This window comes from Enhydra lutris, unplaced genomic scaffold, assembly GCF_002288905.1.
Source record: "Enhydra lutris kenyoni isolate GAN:26980312 unplaced genomic scaffold, ASM228890v2 scaffoldscaffold30, whole genome shotgun sequence".
NCBI lineage: Eukaryota > Metazoa > Chordata > Mammalia > Carnivora > Mustelidae > Enhydra > Enhydra lutris.
The window spans coordinates 7,856,619-7,879,684 of NW_019154114.1; the positions used below are offsets into that span (position 1 = coordinate 7,856,619).

Genomic DNA, 23,066 nt, shown 5'->3' on the forward strand with positions numbered 1-23,066 from the left:
TCCCTTTTAAACTTGTCCTGCACAACATCTGTGTGGGGGGCTGGGCACTCTCTAGAGGTTCAGTGAGAAGTCTGGACCTCTGCCCTACAGAGGGATGGGGACACAGGCCTCTGCGTGTGGCTGATGAAAATGGAGAATGTGATGTGTCCTGTAGCACACCTACATTTCATGCTTAGTGGTGGGGGCTCAGAAAAGGGGAGTGACTGTATTCTTGGGGACACGTGGGAGGAGCTAGCACCACTGACAGGCAGGCAGAATATTGACCTGTGGGGTGTGCTGAGGAATTAGGGAGACCGTTGCCCAAATCTCAGATGGAGAGCTGCACCCACCGCTGCAGTAGCCACCAGCCACATGTGGCGATCTAAACTTAAATGAATTCAAAAGAAAACTAAAAATTCAGTTCCTTGGTTGCAGCTTAGCCGTGGCTGGTGACTAGCCCGTCGGACAGTGCAGGAAGTTCTGTTGGGGCCATGCTGCTGTAGATAAATTCTGGGCCCAGTTCTGATTTACCACGAAGGCTGCGTATCTTAGAATGCAGCTGTAACTAACTTCCAGCTTTTAAGGGTCTGGAGTTTCAGATTCTGTTATGTCCAGCGAATGATGTTTATTCCTATCTTTTCTTAGATCTACATAAAGAACTGAATCGAAATATTCAAGATGTTATGGTTCTAGATCTTCTTTCCCAAAAGCAAAAAATAAAATAAAATAAAAATAAAGCCTTCTGCAAATTTCAGAACGTCCGTGGGAAAGATCCAAACAGATAAAGTTGATTTTTTGAGGGGGTGGGCATTCCCAGTTAATAGTGCCTTGCAACACTTTCAATGTGCTTTTTTTTTTTTCTCCGCCACCCTGGGTTGAGGGTGGAGGAGTCTGGGGGTGCCTCCACTGGGGCCGTAGATGCGAAACTGGCCTCTGATGCTCTCCCCTCTCCTTCTCTGCAGTGGGCGGTGAGATCCCCCTAGACATGCGCCTCGGGGGTGGGCAGCTGGTGTCCGAGGAGCTGATGAACCTGGGCGAGAGCTTCATCCAGACCAACGACCCGTCACTGAAGCTCTTCCAATGTGCCGTCTGCAACAAGTTCACCACGGATAACCTGGACATGCTGGGGCTGCACATGAACGTGGAGCGCAGCCTCCCGGAGGATGAGTGGAAGGCCGTGATGGGGGACTCGTACCAGTGCAAGCTCTGCCGCTACAACACCCAGCTCAAGGCCAACTTCCAGCTGCACTGCAAGACGGACAAGCACGTGCAGAAGTACCAACTGGTGGCCCACATCAAAGAGGGCGGCAAAGCCAACGAGTGGCGGCTCAAGTGCGTGGCCATTGGCAACCCCGTCCACCTCAAGTGCAACGCGTGTGACTACTACACCAACAGCTTGGAGAAGCTGCGGCTGCACACGGTCAACTCCAGGCACGAGGCCAGCCTGAAGCTGTATAAGGTAGGACCCGGACTCCTTCTGGAAGGCATGCATGGGATCACTGGGGGTTGGGGCCTGGGGATGGCTGCGGACTGGTGACAGTCTGTGTCACAATGGGGTCGGTAACCAGTTGGTGTTGGAGGGGGTGTTGGCATCTGCTTCCTCGTGAAGCTGCTGCATGCTGGTGGCTTCTGGTAACCAAAGGTTCTCTTTGAGGCTGCCCCATTTTAGAGGGCAGGCTTTATGGACAGCAGCCCGATACTTACTCTCGACTCTGGACAACTGGCCTTTTCTCCCTTATAGTTGTTTGTTACGGCTTTTACATACCTTTGTGTTCCTGTGTTGCTCCATTCCCCTGCACTCTTCACTCTCTCCTTCTCCGTCTCGTCCCACCCTTCTCCCCCTTTGATCTCTTCTCTCCTGGAGACCCCTGGAGTACATAGTTCATTTGTTCATGGATTCCTTGATTTGTTCATTCATTCACAGATAGATATTGAGCACCGACTGTATACCAGGTCCTGTTCTGGACACACGCCTCCCTCCATGTACAAAATAGACGAAAAAAAAAAAAAAAAGTCCCTGCCCTCATAGTGCTTCCATTCTCTTGCAGGGAGATGGGTGATAAACACAACGAATAACTTACATAGTTGACCACAAGGTGGCACATGCTATGGGGAAATTTTAGGGTCCATGAAGGGGGGGCTCCTTTGTTCTTTCTCCCTTTGCTTCCTTATCCCGTGCCCCCTTTCTCTTCCTCGTATTTACATTTCCCCTCTCTTCCCCTGGGCTTCTCCCATCCTCCTCCTCCTCTCCCTCTGTCTTCTCTTCCTTCCTTCCTCCCTGGCCCTCCCTGCCCCTCCCCACCCCCTCCAGTCTCTCTCTCAGTCCATAGACCTTAACGGTGAGGAGAAGGTGCTCACAATACTGTAAATAGTCCTTTCACTTGCTAGGCAGAATTGCTCCAGACGTTTCTATTGATTTTCACTGGACTTAAAGCCTCACCTTTTTCTCTAATCATCCCATAATGGCTTTAGTATGAACAATCAGGTACAAATCGCCATAAATCTGCCCAGCCTCCTCCCACATGCCTTCCACACCCTCTTCTCTTTGCATTTTCTCCCTTTTATCATCAGCCTCTCCCCCCACCACCCCCCCCTTGGCTTTCACACCCGTTCTCTCTTGTCTTTGGGCGTCTTTGGGTGAGGGAGCCTTTCTGTTGACCCCGAGGGAGTTTAATCCCCTCACTACCCCAGGTGATTTTAAAGGGAGACTCCAAGTAAGGCTTCTGGTCCTTTCCCTGTGTCAGTCTCTGCTGAGATCTGTAACTGTGATTCATTTTATAATTGCTCGTCTTCAGCTTGGCAGGAGCCTGTGTAGTGTGGATAAGAAGCCACTTTAGGGGAAGGAGGAGAAGACAGAAATGAGGTGGTGGGACTAGAAGGTTCTGGAATTGACTGCCGACCCCAGCATGGATGGGCTGGCATGGTGCAGTGGGGAAGGTCTGAACACCAAGCAGCCAGCCCCCTTATTCTAAGTGAGCAGGAACCTCACTGGATGGTTTAGTTTTAGACCACCATTGAAAGAAAAGGCTCTTTGGGGTCAGTTTAAGTTAGAGGTCTCAGGCAGCCATAAGGGGTGGTGGTGCTGATGTGGTCAGAAAACCTGACGGAAAACCTATAGAAAGAAACTTTTCAAAGGACCTGACTGAACAAGATTAGTTCAAAGTACTGTGCATGGCCACGGAAGATTATATGCAACTTTGATGAGGGTTGTTTAGAAGTGGCAAGAAGCCAGCCTCTTCCATCTGAGGGGGGGATAAAACGCCCTTTGGATGATAAAATGTGCATGGTGATTATTTCGCTCTCCACGCTACACCCTCCAGTGAGAGTATACCACACCCTTGGCTTTGCTTCTGAAGGGCCTGGAACCTAGAGGATTCCCTGAAATGATCGCAGGTCCCCAAACCACCTTCACTGGTCACACCTAGCGAGTCAGGTTGAGGCAGTTTCCAGGGTGGATGTCAGGGAGGAGACGGGAGTTTCCATCTGGCTTTTGCTGAACTATGGACACTTTTCCTCCCTGGCCTTATTTCTCTCTCTCTCTCTCTCTCTCTTTAATTCAAAAGATGGAGAAAACTCCGACTTAAAAAAGGCAGTGATGGTGGGGGGGCCGTCGATATTGGGGTGCAGGATAGAACTTGGGAACCAGCGCCCGAAGGAGAAGTCCCCAAAATGTGCACTTGGCTGGCACAACCCCAGGGGTGAACACAGCCCCTGCCCACATTCAGAACAGAATTCCCTGTGTCAGGAGCCGTGGGTCATTAGTCTGGTCTCATTAGTCCTTGGGTAATGAATGTCCCTTGGCTTGCTGTGGCTCTGCTGTGGGGGCAGGGAGCTCTCAGCCACTCCTGAATGACACAGAGATGGGTTTCTTCCAGTGCGCATGCCAAGCCTTCCGGTCCAGCAGTGTGACTAAGACAGACTTCTCCTGCCACTGAGGGGGCTCCCTGTCCTAGGGTGTCATGAGTCTGTAGATTTGGGGTGGGGACTGGAGGTGGTTGAGTCAGTTTTTCTCTAGGCCCTGGTGTGGCCTGTAGTAAATGGAGATTGATTGCATGTTATTTTTCCTCTTGCTAATGTAATCCATTAGCCCAGCACATGCATAATCAGTTTAGAGCACAGTTAACTGGATGTAATCGAGTTCTTTACTGTCTGCTAGAGAAACCACTCCAGATGCTGCTGACCTGGGGAGGGCACCAGGCTTCCCACACACAGCCCTCCTTACTCACCCCTTCCCCAAGTCCCGTCCTCACTGCCCACCCCCACAAACCCATCCTGGTCCCCACCCTGCCCTATCCTGGTTCCTTGGCAAAGTATTCATTATTGGTCAGGGAAACTTCCAAATTTGCTTTCTGCTGCACCTGCTCCAGGATCCATGATGGAGGGGACTTCCTAATGGGTCTCCCAACCCTCGCTTTCAACTGAGGTCTTTATTCCCTCCTCTTCCTTTTTCATGCTGGAGGAGACAGAACAGCCGTCTCAGGAGATGCAAGCAGAGGCGTAGCTCTCTGGTGTGACATTTGACCTCACCAGTCCAGAGTCCCTTCTCTTGGTGTCATAAATGCTGGGACAGACGTTGCTGTATTAAGACTGAGCTGTCTGAAAGCACGAGCTAATTTCTAATCCGGACTGAGAAAGGGTTTTGTTAATCCACTACCCCCATCCCACCTCCCCAGAGAATAGAAACAAAGAACGCTGGTGATATTCTCTCCCTTGCATGGAATTGTCAAGTTTTGATTGTGTGAGAGCAGTTTTTCAATCAAGATTCTCCTTCAGCGAATTCTTCCTGCCTGTTTCCTGGAAGTGGAGGGGAGTGTGTGTGTGTGTGTGTGTGTGTGTGTGTGTGTGTGTGTGTGTGTGTGTGTATAGGGTGGGCTGGAGAGCCCCAGGCATCAGATGGAAGCTGTTTACTTTTATCCGGGCTTCCAGGTTGCTCTGTGAAACATTCATGATCGAATTCCTTAAGTGGTTTATTTGTGTGACTTCAAGAGTGGTGGGCTCTGGTCCAGCTCTTAGTGGTCCTCTGCCCCTATCCTCATACCCGCCGCTGTTGGGCACTGTGACTGATCGGTCCTGTGGGAAGGCCAGCAGCCCCAGTCCAGCTTAGAGGCTGGGTTCTTGGTTTCTGTCTGCAGTGATCCTTCTGGGTCAGAATGGAAGCATGTTGTGGGAGAGAAAGGTACCTCTCTCCCCTTGGGGCTTGAGGTCCAGAATGTGAATTCCATACCTCTCTCCTTCCCCATGTAAATGGATCTCTCCTCTCTTGGAGGACCTGCCTACTCTCCCTCTCCCTCCAGCCATAGAGACGTGAGGTGCACTTGCTTACCTCCAGCAGGGGAGCAACAGGTCCTGACAGATGCCTGCCCTGTGTTCTTCTCCATTCTCCTGCAGGTCCTGAGTCCCTGGTGTGTGGATTGAGAGCTAGCCTGGGCCCTTAGGTGTCTGTCTCTCTTGACTTCCCCGCTATGTGGTGTCCATGGTGAACTCTGAAATTCGTAGTGTCTTTTGCTTGGGGAAAGAGTACAGAAGGGACAGTTGGAGATCAGTGCACACCTGCCAACTGTTAGAATCTGGTTTTCCCTTTGATATTTTTCTTCACCTGAGAGTCATTGGACTGGAAATTTAATAAAGACCCCACCAGAATCTGTTACTCAAAAAGTTCCCAACTGAGATGCCTTTGATTGGGCCGATACTGAAGCTTTCATATTCATGTTAAATTATATACAAAGGAGGTCATTCCCCATGATCAGGCCAAGCCTGAAGGTTTCCTAGTTATCTTAAATTATACACAAAGGGGGTCATCTCCCATGGAGTTGTGTCTGGGCCCTGCGTGAGCTGCCTTGGGCCAGCCACCAGAGTGTGAGGCAGCAGCTCTGCTTGGTGTAAGGTAGGAGGTAGACCATGGCACCACTTGGCTCAAAACACACACCCACCCTCTCCACATAGTGGACTTGAACACTTTCCACCCTACTGGGATTCTGCAAAGTGAGAGGTAGTAGGAAACCCTCCATCAGACTCAGCATGACTTGAGATCCCATCTTCTCCGTTATTTCCCTGACTCATGAACTCATTGGGGGTCTCTCCCAGCAGGGCCGATCAGAAGACAGAGAACAAATCTGACAAAGATTTCATTGACAGTCTGCATTCTGCGCTCTCCTTTATGGTTACACTTGGGGGTGGGCTGGCTTAGGAAGACAGCTGCATGTTCCATGCCTACAGGTGGTGCCTGGGAGCCTTTATCTTGTTTGGCAAGCAGAAAGCATAAATCTGCTGGTGACCCTTGCCTCCATCCCCATCCTCTCCTCCCTGGTGCTGTGACATGTTTAAGGCACCAGTGCAAGTATCATCTGGTTTACATTGTCATTCTGGAATCAGTTTCCTAAAACCTTGTTTTCTCATTAGGTTAACTTTTTTTTTTTTTTAAAGTTTATATTTTTGCCTTCTTCTTCCCATACCTTGGTGCCTTCATTCAAAAATGAAAGGAGGGGACTGTTTTCATGGTTGATTTAGAAGGTGTGAAAAGCCAGATGTTCTGGTAAATTTTAGCCCAGTTATTCTCCATGCCCTCCGTCTCTAAGAGCAGCTCGGCGTCTGAAGTTCATGCCCCTCCCTTGATTCCTGGGCTCATAGATGTGGGTCTCCTGGAGCAGGGCTGGGAGACTGCACACGGGCCCTGTGGTCATTCCTGGAGAGCCTGAGTTGGCTCTGGTGGTATTTCTGACCACCAGTTAGCTGGTAGGTTTAGATTATATCCTTTTAAGCTTTTTTCCTATGCTTACACTGGTAGAAATGCATACACATACATACTATTCCATTAAAAAACCTTTATAGACACAGGTTGTGCTCTCAGCTTTTTTTTTCATGTGACTTTTGATCCTGAAAATCATTTCAGGTCAGTACATAGAGATCTAGTTCCCTCTTTTTTTTTTTTTTTTAAGATTTTATTTATTTGACAGATCACAAGTAGGCAGAAAGGCAGGCAGAGAGAGAGGGGGAAGCAGGCTCCCCGCTGAGCAGAGAGACCGATGCGGGGCTCAATCCCAGGACCCCGAGACCATGACCTGAGCTGAAGGCAGAGGCTTTAACCCACTGAGCCATCCAGACGCCCCTAGTTCCCTCCTTTTTTTTTTTTTCTTAGTTCCCTCTTTTTTTAAGGCTACATAGTATTCCATGCATAGGCTGGCATGAAGGCTTACCAGCATGATACCCTTCAGTTCCTTTGCTACAGGTTTCCCAGAAATCATCAGATCTCTACAGTTTAGGAATCATTAAAAAAAAGAGAAAAAACCCCAACATTTTGGAAATATTCAGTACAGAGTCGATGTTGTACAAAAAAGAAGAGAAACAATAAAAGACTAACAGTCTCACAGATGTACAGGGAGGTTATCCGCCGTGTTCTGATGCTGTAGACAGTGAGGTAGGGAACAGTTGTGTGCATACATCTGTCTAGACCTATGCTGTCCCAAGAAGTGAGGTCGCTGGATCCCGGGATGTAATGCCAGCAGGTATTTTTTACTGCCTCTTCCGAAAGAAGGTGAACATTTTTTTCCCCTCCCTGTTGGGTGATGCTCGAAGCCTCACGCAGTGACCAGCATACTGTTCCTTTTCTGCTTTCCTCAGGTTGGCAAAATGGCTAAAACGTGGATCTCCTTAATTCTTACATAGGGTGAACACTCTTTCCCGGGTTTGTTGGCTGTTTGCAGTTCTGTGGCAGTCTTCCTGTTCGTAGCCTTTGCCCTTTGTTTTTCTGGGTTTTTTTTTTCTGGTTGATCAGCAAGAGCTCCTGGCATATGGGGCTAACAGTCCGCTGTGCTGTGCCGTGGACATTGCCGTAGTTTCTCCTGGTCCTTTGTTCATCTTTGCCTTGGTTTATGAGGCATTTTAACATATCAAAAACTTTCGTTTGTATGATGTCCGATCTGTGCATCCTTTTCTCTCTGTTTGTAGCTTTTCTCTTTTCCCAAGGAGGCTCTCCCTTGGCAGTCTTAGGAAATTATAGAAAAGAACAGCCCCCCCTAGAACATTCATTACGACCCAGGTCCTGTCACACAAGCTTTACATATACTGATCGATTCATCGACTGTCGATGAGCCTGTTTCCAAGTGGGGAAACCAAGGCAGAGAGAGGTGACAAGTCAAAGCTAGTGAGGGCTGTTGGAATGAGGGTTCAAATCCATGCAGGTTGCACTAACTTGACCGATATTTTCTTCCATACGTTCTCCCTCCACTTCAGTCTTTAATCCCTGAGGAATCTATTCTGTGTATGGTGCACTGTAATGACTCTTTTTCTGTATTGTGTGATTTAGACTGTATTTTCTTTCAAAGTGGATGGTTGATTGTCCAACAATTCCTTAAATAACCATCCTTTCCTAGCTGATGTAAAAAGCCGTATTTATCGTTCCCTTCTAAGTCTTACAGAGCCGATTTAGATCAGTCTGAACATATTTACAGAGTATTGTTTGTCCAAAGTGCTGTGGAAGGAGAAGGGGGAACAGACAGAGACAGTTCTCTTTTCAAGATATGTGAAGTCCTGTGGATGAAATTTCGTCCTCTGACCTTTCCTTGTTTCTCTCCAGCTTCTTCCCCAGGGTGAAATTTCTTGGGTTAATTACCTTTATCAAATTCACTAGAACCAAGGACTCTCCAGGAGCGACCAGGGTTTGGGAGAGGGGCTGAGTTGCTTATTGTTCCTTCACGGAAACTGCGCTCACCAAGTATCATAGAGAGAGAGAGAGAGAGAGTGAGTGAGAGAGAACAAATACTGAAACTGAAGATCTCTTTTCTGAAGTTCGTATTCAGATAACAAGGAGACAGCCTGACTCCGACCACATAGTTCCAGTATAAACTGTTTTCAGCTACTGGTGATAAGTCTCCTTTTGGATTCCAGAGGTGTGCTGAGCTCCTGATTCAGGCAGAGGAGCATGGAGGTCTCCCTTCAGATAATCTCATAACTACCACATTGTCAAAATACTTGAAAGCCTCCACCCTCCCAGTCCTTAAGCCGAAAGCCCTAGTCTTCCTTGAGAGGAAAATATCTGTCGGTTCCCTCCAGCCATGTAGAGGAAAAAGTCACACTTGGGCAATGCTTTGTAGGAATGCCATCTGCTGCCCTAGGGGTGCTCTGTAGCCCTGAGGGGAATTTTCTGCGAGTATTCCATGGCCTCCACATTCCAGGATAATTCCATGTGTTTCCATCGTTCTAGGTAAGCCTAGTCTAGCAGAAAAGCAGCACCATGGAATGGGACAAAGATGCAAACCCAATTTCCAGTCCTAACTTGCTGAGGACCTGGACCAAAAGGGCAAATTTGAATCCATTTACTCCCAACAGGTGTCTCTGGGGTTTTGTTTGTTTGTTTGTTTTGAAAGGGAAATGGTAAAGGAACAATTAAGCACTCAACCATAGTCTTAATTCTGTTTTGGACATAACTTGAAACTACAAATGCCCTTTAAGTGTGGGGTGGGCAAGGCTGTTACCACGAACACTTAGCAGTGAGTCATTTTTTTACTTTAATATTTAATAAAATTAGGTTTCCTGCACTTGTTCAAAAAAAAAAAAAAAGTAATCAGCCTATAGGGTGAAAGGTAAAAATGTTGGACAGAAAATCTATTGCTCACAGAAATGTTAGAGGTTATTGAAACTAGGGAGGGACTTAAGGGTGGTGACCCCGAGGAGAACTGAACCCACCACAGCGGAAACCTCCAGGCAGAGTCCCCAAATTCAGCAAAGAAAAATGCGGACTACCTAGTTACATGTGAATTGCAAACAACAAATAATGTCTTAGCGATAAGCGTATCCCATACGCTGTCATTTCATGTACTTAGTGAAATTCACATGTTACCTGGGCATCCTGTGTTTTATCTGGCGACCCTTCCTCTGGAGGGTGAAGAAACTCTTTCATAGCGCCTGCCAACAGGCTCGACAGGAGCTTAAAGAGAGATAAGCGGCTTCCTTGTTGGTAAATTTCCTTTTTTCTTTTTTCCCCAGTGATTCTCAACAAAAGAGGAAAATTACAAAGGCCCCTAATGATGATTTCCAATTTTTGTTATTTATAGAAAACTGTCATATTAGATTTTCACATTTTCTGCATTAAATAACGTGCTTTTCCTATAACGAAATCTGAAATTTTCTTCAGAGCTATTTGTTAAAATTTGCTTTTCAACAATGTTTTCATTATTTCCTTGTCCTGAAGTGCTTTCATGTCACGCAGCGAGACGGTGCCCCGTCAAATCCCCCCGCCACTGTGCCAAATGATTCAGCTCTCCCTGCTCACGCTCAGGCCCTTCTGGCCTCTGTGTGCACCTGTTATTTACATGTACGTAAGAGAAATTCCCAGTGCTTGAGCCCTGGCTGTTGTACACAGAAGACCCCGAGTGCTTATCATATATAGGATGCTAATAGGAATTGCCGAGAGTAGATTTGAACTGGGATTAATCATCAAGAATAATCAGGGAACTTTCTCTAGGGTCCACGTCCTCATCCTCTAAAAGGCAAACTAGTTAGAAGGTTAGAAATGTTTATCTACAGAGAGTGTTTGGTTTGTAACCTGTTAATTAGCAGGGCAGGTTCTCAGACCCAGAACGAGGGCCTCCAAAGCATTTCTGGTCTCTTAGGTCAACAGTTGTAACCGTCCTCTCGTCGGCCCGGGACGGCCTGTGCATCGGGCTTGCGGAAAGAATTTCTCCTCCACTTGCTGTGCCTGTTGAGTCTTGCTCTCTGGTGACAAGCTCCTTCTTGAGGATCGTTGGGCCTTTGTAACCACATCTGAGCCGACATATTGTAGCAGGCTGTCCTCGTTTCCTTGTCCCTTGGAACGAGGCCAAAGACTGGGCACAGGCCCCGGTAGTTCTCTGATGGTGGGTGTCCCCGTACCTGTCTGTCGTGTTCACTGGCTTTCCTCTTGCTGGGTCAGACTCCAGCATTCCCCTGTGCGGACGGTCTCTGGGACACAGATGAACGGGAAGAGAAATTCTCCCTCTGGGTCAACAACATTTGTTGAGTGCCAATTTCGTGCTGAGCTCTGGAGAGGATTTTGTGTGGACTCAGGCTAATGAATCTTTAACACGTTGTTTTCCCCCTGAAAAACCTGTTTTGTGTGGGGAGCTCTTTGTGAGTGGCGTGTGCCTGGAGCGTGTCTTGTGCCAGTGTCTGCGCTCTGTGGTGGCGACTGCCATGGTCCCTCCTCATTTCAGTGAGCCATTCATGTTGCTCTGGCTTCTCAGTCTGCATTTTGTCGTTGGGCTAAGCCAGAGGGATGTGAGCAGAGACCATGCATAGTTCTGAACTAGGAGAAAATTATTCTTCTGGAAACTTGGGGCAGACAAGTCCAGTCTGTGTGGGGCCGGAATGTTTTCCTGATACATTCTTATTCCTTTCTGTCTTCTTCAACCCCCCAAAGCAGGACAGATGACACAACCCACCACAGCCTGGTGATACCTGTGCTGCTTTGACAACCGAGGAAGACAGAACCCAGAATGGCCTCACGGCTTTTCTCACAGAATTCTGTGGCCTGTTCCTGTCAGGGGAGCGCCAGAATCACCAGGCTGGTCATTGACTGAGTGGTGTTGGTGCACACACGTAAAGGTCACCCAGCTCGTTCCTGGCTCTTACGTACATGCATCTTTGGGGACTTTGGGACAGTGGGAACGATAATGTTGGGGTTTTGTGTTGGTTCCTTGGTTCCCTGTGGCCCTTGCAAGGGCCGTGGGAGGGAGGGCGTGGCACAGCAGGGGTCCTGCAGACAAAATGTCTGGGCTCCTGAAGATCTAGGAAGGGCTCTGATTTCATCTATGGCTGACACTGCCCTAGTAGGATGACCCTGTCTAGTCTTAGAACTCATATTGCTGATTTAAACTAGGACTCCTGTGAGCTCAATGCTTCACGCCCCAGGCTCTCAATGAACCAGCGACTACCACGGGCCAGGAAGGTTCTCTGAGCAGTGGCATGTGCTTTTCCTGCATTTAGGGTACTTTGTGTGTACTTGTGAGGGGAGACAGGACCACCCCCAGAGGTTCCCCTTCTGCTCCGGTGTCCCCCTCACCAAGGTGGTTTTCAGCATCATCTTCCCGTCTCTGCTGGGCCTTCATTTTTCTGTATTGCCTTCTCCTACCACGTCTCTTATTTTTGAAAATGCTTAAAGATTAAAGAAGCTGGGGGAACTTTCTGAGGCTCTTCCAGTCAGCCAAGCCAAGAGGCGTGGGTCCTGGGACTGCCATTTCCTTGGCGCCCTAGACGTTAGTCAGCAAGTGTGACTGCGGCCAGCTGTGGTTGAGGAAGTGCTGTGGGGAGCCCGGTGGCGGGAGGCATCTGCCTCCGTGTTTGTTGGCTTTCTGGTTCTCAGATTAGGGTCTCACCATTGTAATTATTTTTGCCCAGACTGGTTCCCATCAGTGATGGCCACAGCTGCCAGGATAGCAAGGTCTCATGGCTTCTCTGGGGACAAGAAATCTGTACTTTGTCCACTAATGTGTCCTGCGTCATATCCACATGCCGCTCCCTTCATCTCCACGATCTCTCTACCCTAATGTGCACGTCTGAGCCTTTGGTGCTTGGAGTTTATCCAGAGTTCAGACTTATCCCTCTCTGGCGTTGTAGCTCCCAGAGGGCCCCCAAAAGTCCCCTTGATGCTCCTTCTGCCTTCTCAGTGCCTTCCACAAACACAGTTGTGTGCTTGTCTTCTTTGCCTGGCCTCTTCTTTATTCCTCTTGAAGTGTGGCCTTTGGAACAAAATTTTACCTGAAGACGTCTCAGCAGCGACAAAGCCCAACTCCACCGAGGGGTGACTAATTACACAGCTAATTAATCCAACAGATGTCATTGCAAGTGCTCCTTTCTTTAGAATGTGGGTGCACACATTCCACATGGCTGACCTGGGCTTTGGGCCTGTTGCAAAATGTCTTTTTTTTTTTTTAAATCGGACTTGGACTTTTAAGGATGAGTATCTTTCCTGCCCTACCTTTGTGTTCTAGTGACATGGCCCTGCTTTTCCAGAAAGCTCTCTCCTGCTCCTCCAGCCACAGATGGTATCTCTGCCCTGAGTGCAAGTCATGCCATTTGGCACCGAGTTGATCTGTGTGTTAGTTTGATCATGTGTTAGTTTGTTTCCCCAATAGTCTGTAAGGCTCCACAACACAGGAGCTGCCTCTGCCATCGCGGGTATCTCTCAGGAAGGCAGCACGAGGCAAGACAAGCAGACACCGGGAGAGGGGACGGATTTCTTTCCCTTCACCTCATTGTCTTTCCTGAAAGCAGGTTTGTTTGCAGTGAGAATAGCCAAGGAGTATTTGAAAGGAACCCTGTCGCTGTCAGATGGTTAAATAGTACAGAGCACCCGTGATTTCGTTGGCAAATCATACAGCGCCTATGCGGGACACAAAGAGGGTTCTTGGAGGTGAAGGAGGGGTGTCAGGAAGCAGGAGGGAGGCGGTGTCTTCATTCCCGCCCCCTTCAGCGTTAGGCATGGAACAGACAGGATGACAGAATGCAGGTGGCTTCGGAGAGGCTCGGGGGTGTCACTGGTGGCCATGGGGCTCCGGCCAGCAGCCTGTGCCAGCAGAAGCTGACTGGTTCCTAGTGGGGGTGGTGGTGTCCGCCCAGGGCCACGCTGACTACGTCCTGGTGCCAGCAACCCCTTGTGCTGTGGCATGCCCATCCTGTGAGTGAACTCATAGTGTCCCCTCCCAGTCCCTGGATCTGGAAGTGACCTATTTCACCACTGCCATGACACGTCACCAATGGCTCCCATGTGGCCAAACCCGATGGCCATGTTTGATCCCCATGTGACTTTTCAGCAGCCCTGTCACCCTTTCCCTTCCCCCTATGCCTTCTGTGATGCCAAGCCGGTGGTTTGTCTTTGCCTTCCCCGTGGTCCCGATCTTGGCTTCTCTTCTGTCACTAATGGTAAATACTTGGCTTCCAGGGCTTGGCCTAGGTGCCCTCCTTTTTTCTGTGTGTAGCTCTTCCCTAGTGTCTTACTTACTCCAGCGCCCTTACAGCTTTACCTTCTGGTGGCACGTGAGTGTGCACTGTGAGCCCTGAGTTCTCTCTTTATTTCCTTCCCTGTAGGATGTTTCCATCTGAGTATCTGAGCATCAACTCCTCAAACTCAGCATGGCCTAGAGACAGGGCTTGATGACTATAACCCCCAAATAACCTTTCTCCTTTAGGCTCCCACATTTTGCTGAGGGCCACTGCCAGTCTACCATTAGCTCAAACCAGTAAGCTAGTCCTGGTGTGTGGGCCCCCTTTCCTTTCACTCCCTCCAGCCCAACCATCAGTAAGTCCTATTGGCTCTACCTTCTGTGTTTTTACCACCCACCCCATTGCCACTCACAGTGTCAGTTCTTCCCCCCCGCTCCTGCTTTTGCCCCTTGGAACCCACTGTATACGGCAATTTTATGAAGAGGAAAATCAGATCAGAGCAGTCCCCTGCATTGACCCAGCAGTGGCTCTCCATCCCACATAAAATAAAAGCCAGACTCATGACTCTGGCTTAGAAACTCCTCTCTGATCCCTGCTCCATTCCAACTTCATCTTGGAACATCCTTCCCTTTGCCCACTACACTTCAGCCACACTGGCTTCCTTTCTCTCCATTCAGTGTGCCACGGGGCCTTTGCATCTGTGGCTCCACTGCCCAGAATGTGCTCTTCTGACTTTGGCATTCAGCTCTCATTTAAATGTGTGGTCCTCTGAGAGGGTTTTCCTGACTGCCTGCTCTCAAGTTACCATCTCTTCACTTTACCCAAGTTTACTTGTTTGTATAGGCAGTTATTACCCATTTTTCTTGCTTGTTCATGTATTTGTCTCCCAAAAGATCAACGACTGGTTGTCATCTTCATGGCTTTACCCTTGGTTTTTAGAAGAGTATCGGTCACCAGCCTAGGAAGCATTTATTGGAGTGACGGAAGTACTAGCAGAACGTGCCTGTGGTTTCTCCCTGACCCCAGAAGGCAGTATAGCAGCCTTGTGTGAGCAGCTTGGCGCCTGCAGTTGAGAGTCCAGAAGCATGTGTTGGAGTAAACCGAGGGCATTGCAAAGCTGTTCATAGGCAAGTCACTTGCTGTCAGCTTTGTGCAGAGCTCTACCTCCGTACTGACCCACTGAGAAACGGGTTCTGGTCCCCTTGTGCAGCCTGTATTCAAGTATTGCAAAAATTCCCACGTGCTGCTGGATTTGGCCCGGTATTCCAGAATTCTGCCAATCCATATCACAACTCTTTCTACTCAGGGGTCCTAGAGATTGATGTCACGGTAGAAAAATTAATGGTGCTTTGTCCCTTTTACTTCATATTGTGGTCCAATTTTTTAGTAGTCTTCCTCCTCCACTCCGTTATAAGACCCTCAATAGCAGGATCTGTTGATTTTCATCCACCTTTGTGTCCTTCCCCGTGTCTTAACGATGTTAGATAGACTAAGTGTCAGCTGAAGATTTAGTACGCAAGGATGGAATCTTAAACATAGAAATATGAAGATCAGGTCCAGCCCTGAAGAGCCTGCTCTTCTTCAGAATCTCCCCTGCTCTGTTGACTCCCGCTCTCCCTGGGCAAATATCCATGTCCAAATGATGCTAATTAGTCCTGGATCTGATTGTCCCCAAGAGATCCATGAGCCTGGTGGCAGAATACATTCCCAGTAAGAGAGGCCCCCAGTTGGCTTCTGTCCTCTGCTCCCATGTTCACACCACACAGCTTTGAGCACCTTCTCTGAGCAGAACTGTGTTCCAGCTTCTTCAGGGCTGTGGTCCTAAACTGTGTCCATTGGGTTGACTGTGATTCAAAAAGAGACACATTTTACTTCGGTAACTCAGCTCATACATAAGAGAGAGAGATTTTGTGTATATCACTGAAATAAAAGTTTTGTAATTCAATTTTATCCTTTAAACATGGACCTCATATTGCTATTTACTGTTCTTTCCTGTTGTTTTACCCAAGTCCTGATTCTACCCCCTGCATGGGTTTGAAGACCCACCCAGGCAGTGGCACTCAGCCCAGCTAGTTTTAAAAAAACAGATGGGCAGGCCTGGCATGACTCAGCCCACGGAGGTTCTGATTTTGTGCTCTGCGGGCTTCTCCTGTGTAGCCCTGGGTTGAAAACCATTGCGGCGATGGCTCGCAAACCACGATTTGGAAAATAGTGCCATGTCAGGTACAAAGGGGAGCTGGAGTTCAGTAAGAAGAGTCAAACGTGGACACGAGTTCTCCCTGCCTGCAGGGAGGTTCGGGGAGGGAGAAATCGCTTCCACTTGGTTAGATCAGAGGAGACGACCTCAAAGAGAGGGCTGCTGGACTTTGGGCAAGATTTGAAAAGAGAGCACTTACAGAGATGGGCAAGCTGGACAAGGGCAGATTCTTTTCTCCCCATCAAACCTGAGGCCATATTACTAACCTGATTTTAGGAACTAGTGTTTCCTCTCACTCTCTTGTGGTTACTATACCTCTTCAAAGAAAATCAGCTATGAGCTGAATATTTCATACTAAAAACTCACTGGAATTGGGGCCTTTTTAGTGTTCTCTGCTTCACATGATCTGTTGCAATAATAAAAATATGAAAAAAAATACCCCATACACAAATACTGAACTCCAGTTAAGGCTTTCCTCACTGAAGTATATACAGTCCGCGGTTTACTTCACAATGCCTTACAGAGGGAAGCTGCATTGATGGACGGATAAAAGAATGGATAGCCATGCAGCAAGAGATTAGTTTTAGCATCCGGGGGGTGGACATATAGGTGTCTAGTGACTTTTTTCCAGTACTTCTCTGTAACTGTCAGTGTTCATAATATAGTGTGGGGGCAAAATTTTTAATATGGTCTTTGGCTCAGCCATGCTCAACCATGTAGATGCTTTGTGTTTGATGTGAGTCCTCTTCTCCACTCTCACTGTCTTCTTCTTCGCCTTCCCCGGCCATGGGGAGAATAATACTGGGGTGCTGTTGTATCTCTGAAGACAGGGCTCAGGCGAGTTATTTCTGTTTTTTTCCAGGCCAGGGCATGCATTTCACTGGAGGCAGGATCATGGCCGGTTGAGAGCCCTCAAACCACTGCAGGAGAGGTGGTGGGCATCCCACCAGGTTCTTGGTTATTCCAGAAATTTCAGATGCCCACCAGATGCCAGGCACTGAAAACTTGAAAACTTCAAGACAAGATGTCCAGATGTGTTAAGGGAAGCCGGGCGGTTTTTGGAGTTTCAAGGAGAGAAAGTCTTTCTGATGTCAGGCTGCCTGGGTTTGAATCGAGTGGCTTGGACACGTAGCTTATTTCCTTGGTGTCCTTCACTGTAAGATGAGCTTCTAAAACCACATGCCTGAGCATGCTGTTGAGTGAGTTAAATGAGATAATACATGGACTGTGTCTACAGTGTAGTCAGCATATGGTGCCACACAATGTATGTCTTTATGAATACTGTTTTTCTGCATTAGTTTTCCCATCGTCTTAAGCAGACCACGTAATCAAAGTCATTTTATAATTTGGTTTTCTTTAGCTTTGAACTTGACACACTTTGGGTTTGGAAGACAGCAAGGCTAGTATTGGTTGGTCGATTGGTTGGGTTTTTTGATCTGGAGGAGGGAGAAAGGAATACCATTGAGAGAAACATGACCAATGTGTGGGAAACTGAGCTTAGGAAGGTCATTAACCTGGGCCAGTCAGTCATGGTCTGATCTCAAGAATGGGGGGCTTGCAGTGATCACTGAGTTGCCTTCAAGCCCTGAGTGTATTCATAGGACTTTAATGTTTTGTTTTTAAGGGAATACTTCAGTCTCTTCTCTTAAATAATGGAGCTGGAGCCAGTCTAGTGAAGTTCTTGGGAGAGCTAGAAAGTAACCCAGGTCCAGCTTTATTTTTGCTACTACTTCTTTGACCCTTTTTCCGAGCCTAAGTGGTCTTCAGTTGTGAGAAGAGAGAGCCATGAAGTTACTTTTATTGACATAAGTTTATAATATTTCCCTGCCGAACCTAGGGACTTCACTATTTGATATTTATGTATGTATGTATGTACGTATGTATGTATGTATGTATGTATGTATTTAAAAAGCAGGACTTCCCTGCAAGCCACCAGCACACATATCTTTCCCTTATGTGATGAAAATGAGCTGTATTTAGGTAAGAATGTAGGCTTGGAAACTGGTGCAAAGTACCCAGCACACTCAGAGAACTTTTAAAAAATATTTTCTTATATTTCAGAAGTATTTATTTCTGATTAAAGCTAATGCATATTCACCTCCCCCAAAGAAATTATAATCCAAAAATGCACAGCATGGAGGGCAAAGACTGAAAAGTGAAAGTTACATTCAAGTTAACCTAGAGTGCATTTGGCTCCGGTGTCTCTTTATGTTTTGTGTTTGTGTCTGTTTCCGTTTTGTCACTTTGGCAATACCACAGAGGATGGTGAAGGGGGAGCAGCCTCTGAACACAAAGGAGGTGTTAACTAGCGCCGCAGATCTCCCATACCCACTTCCCCAAGTTAGTTCATTCCAATTGAGAACCACAGTGTTGGTGGCGTGGTTGACTTAACATTGCCTTAGGAGTCCTCCTCTAAGTTGACATTTGTGTCCCTGCTCGTTGCTGTCCTGTCCCAGTCCCCATTCACTGTAGCAAACACCTGCAGTCAAGTATGCAAAGCTGTTTCCATGGCAACCCTTTGTTATCCATTAATTTAAAATATTCCAAAATTTTTCTTCAGCTGAAAGTTTTGTTGTGTTTTTTTTTTTTTCTTTAAACTGTGCATTCATTCCTCTTCTTCCCTTATTTTGTATGCAGCAAGTTAATCTCCTTGGCTACTCAAGTTCTGTATGTTTTCTCCCTACCCCATCTCTTTTGAGAGCTGATTTTTTTTTCCCATTTTTCCTTCCCTTTTTTTTTTTTCTTTAATGAAATAAATGGCTAAATCCAGGCTCTCTGATTACAGCTCTGAGTCAATAAGTGGGAGGAGATGCCTCCCTCCTTGATTTGAGAGAAGCAAAACTTAATGCGAAACAATCTTTAACATCTGAAATGATGTGCAAAGTATGTGCAACAGAAAAATCTCACCAAGTTCATTGCCTGCCTGATGATTAGATCAGCATGAGCGGATCTGGAAAGTATTCTTTTTTTTTTTTTTTTTTAAAGATTTTATTTATTTATTTGACAGAGAGAGATCACAAGTAGGCAGAGAGAGAGAGAGAGGGAAGCAGGCTACCTGCTGAGCAGAGAGCCTGATGCAGGACTCGATCCCAGGACCCTGAGATCATGACCTGAGCCGAAGGCAGCGGCTTAACCCACTGAGCCACCTGGGCGCCCTGGAAAGTATTCTTGAGAAACAGAGCCGCTCTTTGTCGTTTGAATGGTGAATTTAAAGGCCACTCTAAGGACTGAGTTTTGGCAACGTGAGTTTCATGCTGGTGTCAAGGGGTATGTAAGGATGGCGTCCACGGCTTATGTTTGGAAACACCTATGAAATGAGATGCAAATCAATGGCAATAACATGCTAAGATTGCAAATTTGAACCCAAATGAGGAAATGCAAAAAAGAAAGCTTTGCATGGCAACACTCATTTCACATGCGGTAATTATTACTACCAAATAGGATATTTTAATGTCCAGGATCTGGGACATCCTTTTGTCCTACCATTGCTACTACTCCATGGGCAAAATTTTACAATTCTCATATGCATGTCTTTTGCATTCCTCATAATTCAGATGAAGGTAATGATTCTGCCATTTTCTGTCAGTATCCTAATATTCCTTATTTTAGCAAGGTACTGACATGATATTTATTTTCTTCCGTAGTCAGTTTTATGGGTATTTCTAAACATGTCGATTTTGCGCTGCTGCATACGTTGGGCAGTGACAGGTGAAGGCGGGGGTAGTCTGGTTTCATTGTCACGTAGCTTGAATTCCTGGTGTCTTCGTGGCTGTCTAGGTTCTGCGCTGTTCGTGCTAGTCCCTGTGCACCTTGTGTCCCGGTCATTGTGGGCACTAGGATAAAGGACTTTTATTGGCCCCAGAGCACTCTGGACTTAGAAAACCTGTCAGAGTAGATCACACAAATATCATATCTTCAGCCCCTACCCCTTCCACATTTTATTTTTTAGAAGTTTACTTTCATTTTTCTTTTCCCCTCTCTAACTCCAAATAGAGGGTCAGAGACTCTTTATATGCAGAAGAATCTTAAAGTTTTTCTCAGACGCCTCTCCTCTGTTACCTTGGGGTAATAGAAAGAATGGGCAGGAAGCTGTTTTTAGCAGGAGTGGGGCGTATGGGTGGAGTAGGCTCTATGTCTACTTTTTACAGTGCAGGTTTCCTTTCTTCTTCCCCCTTCTCGTGTCGGGGGCCTGGGAGCCCAGCATCCCTGTGATTGCTCTTGATTCGGCATAATTGATGTGGTCTCATTTCCCACAGCTGATGAGGATTATATCAGCTTGGTTTAACAGTCTCATTTTCTGCTCCCAGTGCACACTTGTTTTAATGTGTTTCAGTTAATGAGGTAGAAGGGAGAACGAGGTGTTACTGTTTACACACAGACAGTGAGCTTGTGCAGAGAGCCCTGCCACAGCCCACGTGGCCCTGGGTGTCCTCAGGGGCAAGTCCCACGGAGCGAAGCCACCTTTTCGGAACATGGGTTTTTCAGGGCTAATGCAGATAATGATTATTACCCATAAGCTTTGCCAAATAGTCTTATTAATACCATTTCTCTTTCCTCGATGCGTCTGTCCTGTGCTGTCAGTAAGAGACTCTAACATGGCTCAGAGCTGGGGGTGCAGCTGAGGGACTTGGCCCACCTTCCACCAGAAGCTTTTCTTGGTTCTGCCCGCCTTCCACCAGCACAACCCCTAGGGGGAGCCCTCCAGAGGAAGCTTCAGAGCGTTTGAAGCAGCGTGAGAGAATCCAGTTGTGGAAGTCCAAGAGGAGCCATAGCCCGGTGTGGGTAATACCGGGAGTCTGAAATAGGCACTAAGAAAAACATATTGCTCTGTTCCTTGGGTTAGAGCAGTGCTGTTGTTAGGGATAGTTGAAGAGCTAGAAGAAACTTCCAGGGGTAGATTTGCATGAAGGGGATTCTGTTTTGGGTCCTGACTTTGCTCTTGCTCCTTTGGGGTTAGAGGCCATCGAAATTGAGGTGCAGATCCTGCCCCCTCTTCCTAGACCTGCTTAGGGTAGCCAGGAAACCAGGGCTGGGCAGGCCTTTTGCATGTATTCAAATCTCTAGCCTCTGGATGTGTGAACAAGAAAGGGAGTAGCAGAGGTACAACAAAGGAGACTTTTCCTTCTCTGGGCCCACCTGAGCCATTTTGTCAGCCACATCCAGACTTGTGGACAGACACACTCTTACACGCCCTGTCCCCTTCTCCTGCCATGTTCAGTTAAGCTCTTTCTTTTTCTTCCTTCTCTCTCTCAACATGGAGTGCCCTAAATGGTTAAACCTAGTGCCTGGCTTTGGCACAGTGCCAGCCCCATGGGGCGCTGTGCAGGCTGGAGGCCCCCAGCGCATCCCAGCTTCCCGAAGGCACAGCGGCCGTGGGTTTCAGCAGGAATTAAACAATTACTAAGTCTTAGTCCTCCCCACCTTCCGTGGATTGACTCTATAAATTGTCAGCCTGTTGACATTTTAATGCGAATTATGTCATGTGGTATCCCCTTTGATTTCGACATGCCTCAGTTTGTAAATACATGAGCCACTCAAAGGCTTGTGGTTAGCGTACACTCCGGAGGCCTCGGGGTTTTTGGTGGGGGAGAGAGCGCTGGAGAGCACACAATGCTGGGAGTGTGCCTGGCGTGGAAAGCCTCTTACAGTTACCCAGTGTGGCTGCGAGGGCGAGCCGGCCTTGCAAGGGGCCTGCTGCGAGCCCCAGCGCTGAGCTGTTCACCTTCCTGTCCCGCCCTGGGGCCCTGGCCAGTCCACCACCTTTGGGACCAAGTCACCGGATATTTTTACTGGATGCATGGACAGCGGAGCGTTTCCCCAAAGTCGCTGTGCAACTCTGTTCCTCCTGCTGTCAGGCATGATGTCACCTCTCCCGTCACCAGCAGCTGGAGCACAACCCACTGCTTCTAAATTCCAAAGCAAGCCTGGAGGCCAAGGGAGCGTTACCTTGGAGCAGGTGTTTCCTTCCCCAGGGCTTGGCCATCCCCTTGGGAGAATGGATGGGAAAGGATTCTGTAGGCTGTGATGGATGGGTGCAGATTGGGAAGTTGAGGAAGGACAACGGTGCAGAGTAAGGATGGGTAAAATATACGGAGGAGAAAGGAAGGTTTGGTATTTGTGCAGGAGAGAAAGAAAGAGTGGAACCTTGAAGTTGTTGCATGTTCCAGTTCTCAAAGTGAAATTCAAGGGAAGAGATTTCAAAGTAGATTTTAGGAGGCAGTTCTCCGGTGAAAACTGAGAAACCCCTGTCCTAGGACCCTCCTCTAGCTCCCTGTCCCCAGCACCCTATTTCCTGGGCTTCTGCTCTCCTCATTTGAAACTTTCCTCTAAAATGAATAACTGTGGGGGAGCCAACTTCCTGGTGATCCTTTGCGTGCAGAATGTCAGTGGTCTAAAAAGTTAGAATTACCCAGTTTGAGACTTGATGTGTTGTGCCCAGACGACCTTGGCCAGAACGACATCATCAGTAGACATTTTTTAAGAATGGACCAATTGTAGGAAGGTTGGTTTCTGCTTTGTACAAAAGGGGTCCACACTCTTCCCCCTTCGGAGTACAGCAACTGCTGGGCCTACTGTCTGTGTTGGAATTTGGCTGACTTACACAAATGTCATGGGATCTCTAATGGCCATGGGTGGTCGAGACCTCTTTCCCACGTGCTGAGTAATTCCAGTTTCATGTGTGAATAATGCCCAGATTAAAGCAATTGGAGTGACACATCATCTGAAAAGGAGGAAGGGACCCAGATTCCTGTTGGTCAGAGACGCTTCTAGCTCGTTGATCTCTCCGGTACTTCCATGAAAGCTTGAAAAAGTTCTCCGAAAAGCGGTGATCCAGACAAGTGTGTGTGAAAAGTGGGGTTGCTGCGGAAGACTCTTCTTTGTCTCTTCTGTGGATTTATCTGGCTTTTAGTTCTGGGGGGAAAGGAAGTAAGCGGGACAGTGGGACCAAACGAGACAGAGACAGAGGGACAGAGAG

General features: G+C 47.7%; 1 protein-coding gene across 1 annotated transcript in view; it reads left to right on the forward strand.

Moving 5' to 3' along the window:
* LOC111152924 (zinc finger homeobox 3) overlaps window positions 1-23,066 on the forward strand; it is a 156,034-nt gene that overhangs the window by 6,585 nt on the left and 126,383 nt on the right. The window contains 1 exon segment of the mRNA XM_022511667.1: window positions 942-1,438. Coding sequence (XP_022367375.1) covers window positions 942-1,438 — 497 coding nt within the window.